Raw genomic sequence first — 1,317 nt, forward strand, 5'->3', positions numbered from 1 at the left:
GTTCGAAGGATCTTGCCATTCTAGTTTCAACTTCCTTCGCGCATAAGCCAGGACCTTCATTCCCTTGAGGAGTTGCCCATAAACTATGGGACGAAATTCACTTAATTCATCGTTGTTGAAATCTTTACCAAACAAGCTGTTTGCTTGCTTCAGTAACGTGCTTTCTCCGCTTCCTGGTGCCCCTAAAAGCAAGATGTTTATCGGATGGTGGTTACGGTATCGCCTCTCATCTTCAGCAATTTGTCTGTCTATTTCTCTCGATCGATCTCTCGATCGTAATTCTGCTTCGCTGATACAGCAGCTGCAATAAACGTCATACAATCGTTGTTGCCTGTGAGACATGAATGCAAATTACTGCGCCTTTCAATTAACATGCGGACTCTAAAATTAAAAGCTTAAAGGCCCATTGACGTATTTTTTGGGGAGCGTTGCTAAGGATTTATTGGTTAAGTAATTTGAGAGAATTTGGCATTATTTTGGTCAGTTTCCAACTTTTGTAAGCCAATGACCCTAAATATGACGTCCCCATACCACGCCCATGGTCACGTGACCAATAAAAAAAAAACTCTAAATTTGTCTCCGTGCTAGGCAATTTGGGTATTTAATCGATGGTTTGATAATTTGTATTCGTTGTTGCATCCAGCCAAGCATGGTTTTCTTTTTATTTTGAAAAATGTTCTTTTTAAAGACATAAACGATACTGAAATACCCATAACTTTTTCAAAAAAGATGATTTTAAAAAAATCAATGCTTAGCTATATTCTGTATTTGGGGGTGAGACGTGCCATGTAAAAAAAAAATTAATTACTGGGTTGCCTATGGGCAAACCCAGTCGAGGTCTGCGTTTAGTTTGTTTGTTTTCTTTTTTTTCTTATTTTTTTTTTTTTTTTTTTTTTTTTTTTTTTTCCGTGTCGGTAAAAGTCTTGCCTGTCACTCCCCTGGTAAGTGGTGTCTTTGTGTATAGAGCCTTCTGCGCGTATTTTCTTAGGATCGAGAGGGTAGTGGAACTGCGTAGATTTCTCTGGTGGACACAGTAGAATCATTAACTTAGCCTGCAATGGCGTCGAAAGTCATGCAACGCGAATGGCGTTTTAGTGGATTCTTAAACAAAACATACCCTTATGGAGCTCAATAATGGAAAGTCAGTTGGATAAACTAGGCATGAATCTCAAAAGCGACGAGTACTGGACTTCGACAACAATATATCGCCCGTCGAGACGAAATCAAAGTGAGCAGTATTTACCTGAAATACATGGTAATTTGACACAATTGAGTTTCTTGTCTTCACGCACGCAATCAAATAGGAAGAGGTTTTCG

At 39.0% G+C, this 1,317-nt stretch overlaps 1 protein-coding gene across 1 annotated transcript in view; it reads right to left on the minus strand.

Moving 5' to 3' along the window:
• The window catches only part of LOC138042619 (guanine nucleotide-binding protein subunit alpha-13-like), an 11,609-nt gene extending 11,207 nt beyond the window's left edge, over nucleotides 1-402 (minus strand). Inside the window, exon 1 of the mRNA XM_068888572.1 lies at nucleotides 1-402. This exon is cut by the window's left edge and continues 138 nt beyond it. Coding sequence (XP_068744673.1) covers nucleotides 1-342 — 342 coding nt within the window. The 5' untranslated portion in view covers nucleotides 343-402.
• Nucleotides 403-1,317: the final 915 nt, after the last annotated feature.

Source organism: Montipora capricornis, chromosome 3 (assembly GCF_036669925.1).
Source record: "Montipora capricornis isolate CH-2021 chromosome 3, ASM3666992v2, whole genome shotgun sequence".
Classification (NCBI taxonomy): Eukaryota; Metazoa; Cnidaria; class Anthozoa; order Scleractinia; family Acroporidae; genus Montipora; species Montipora capricornis.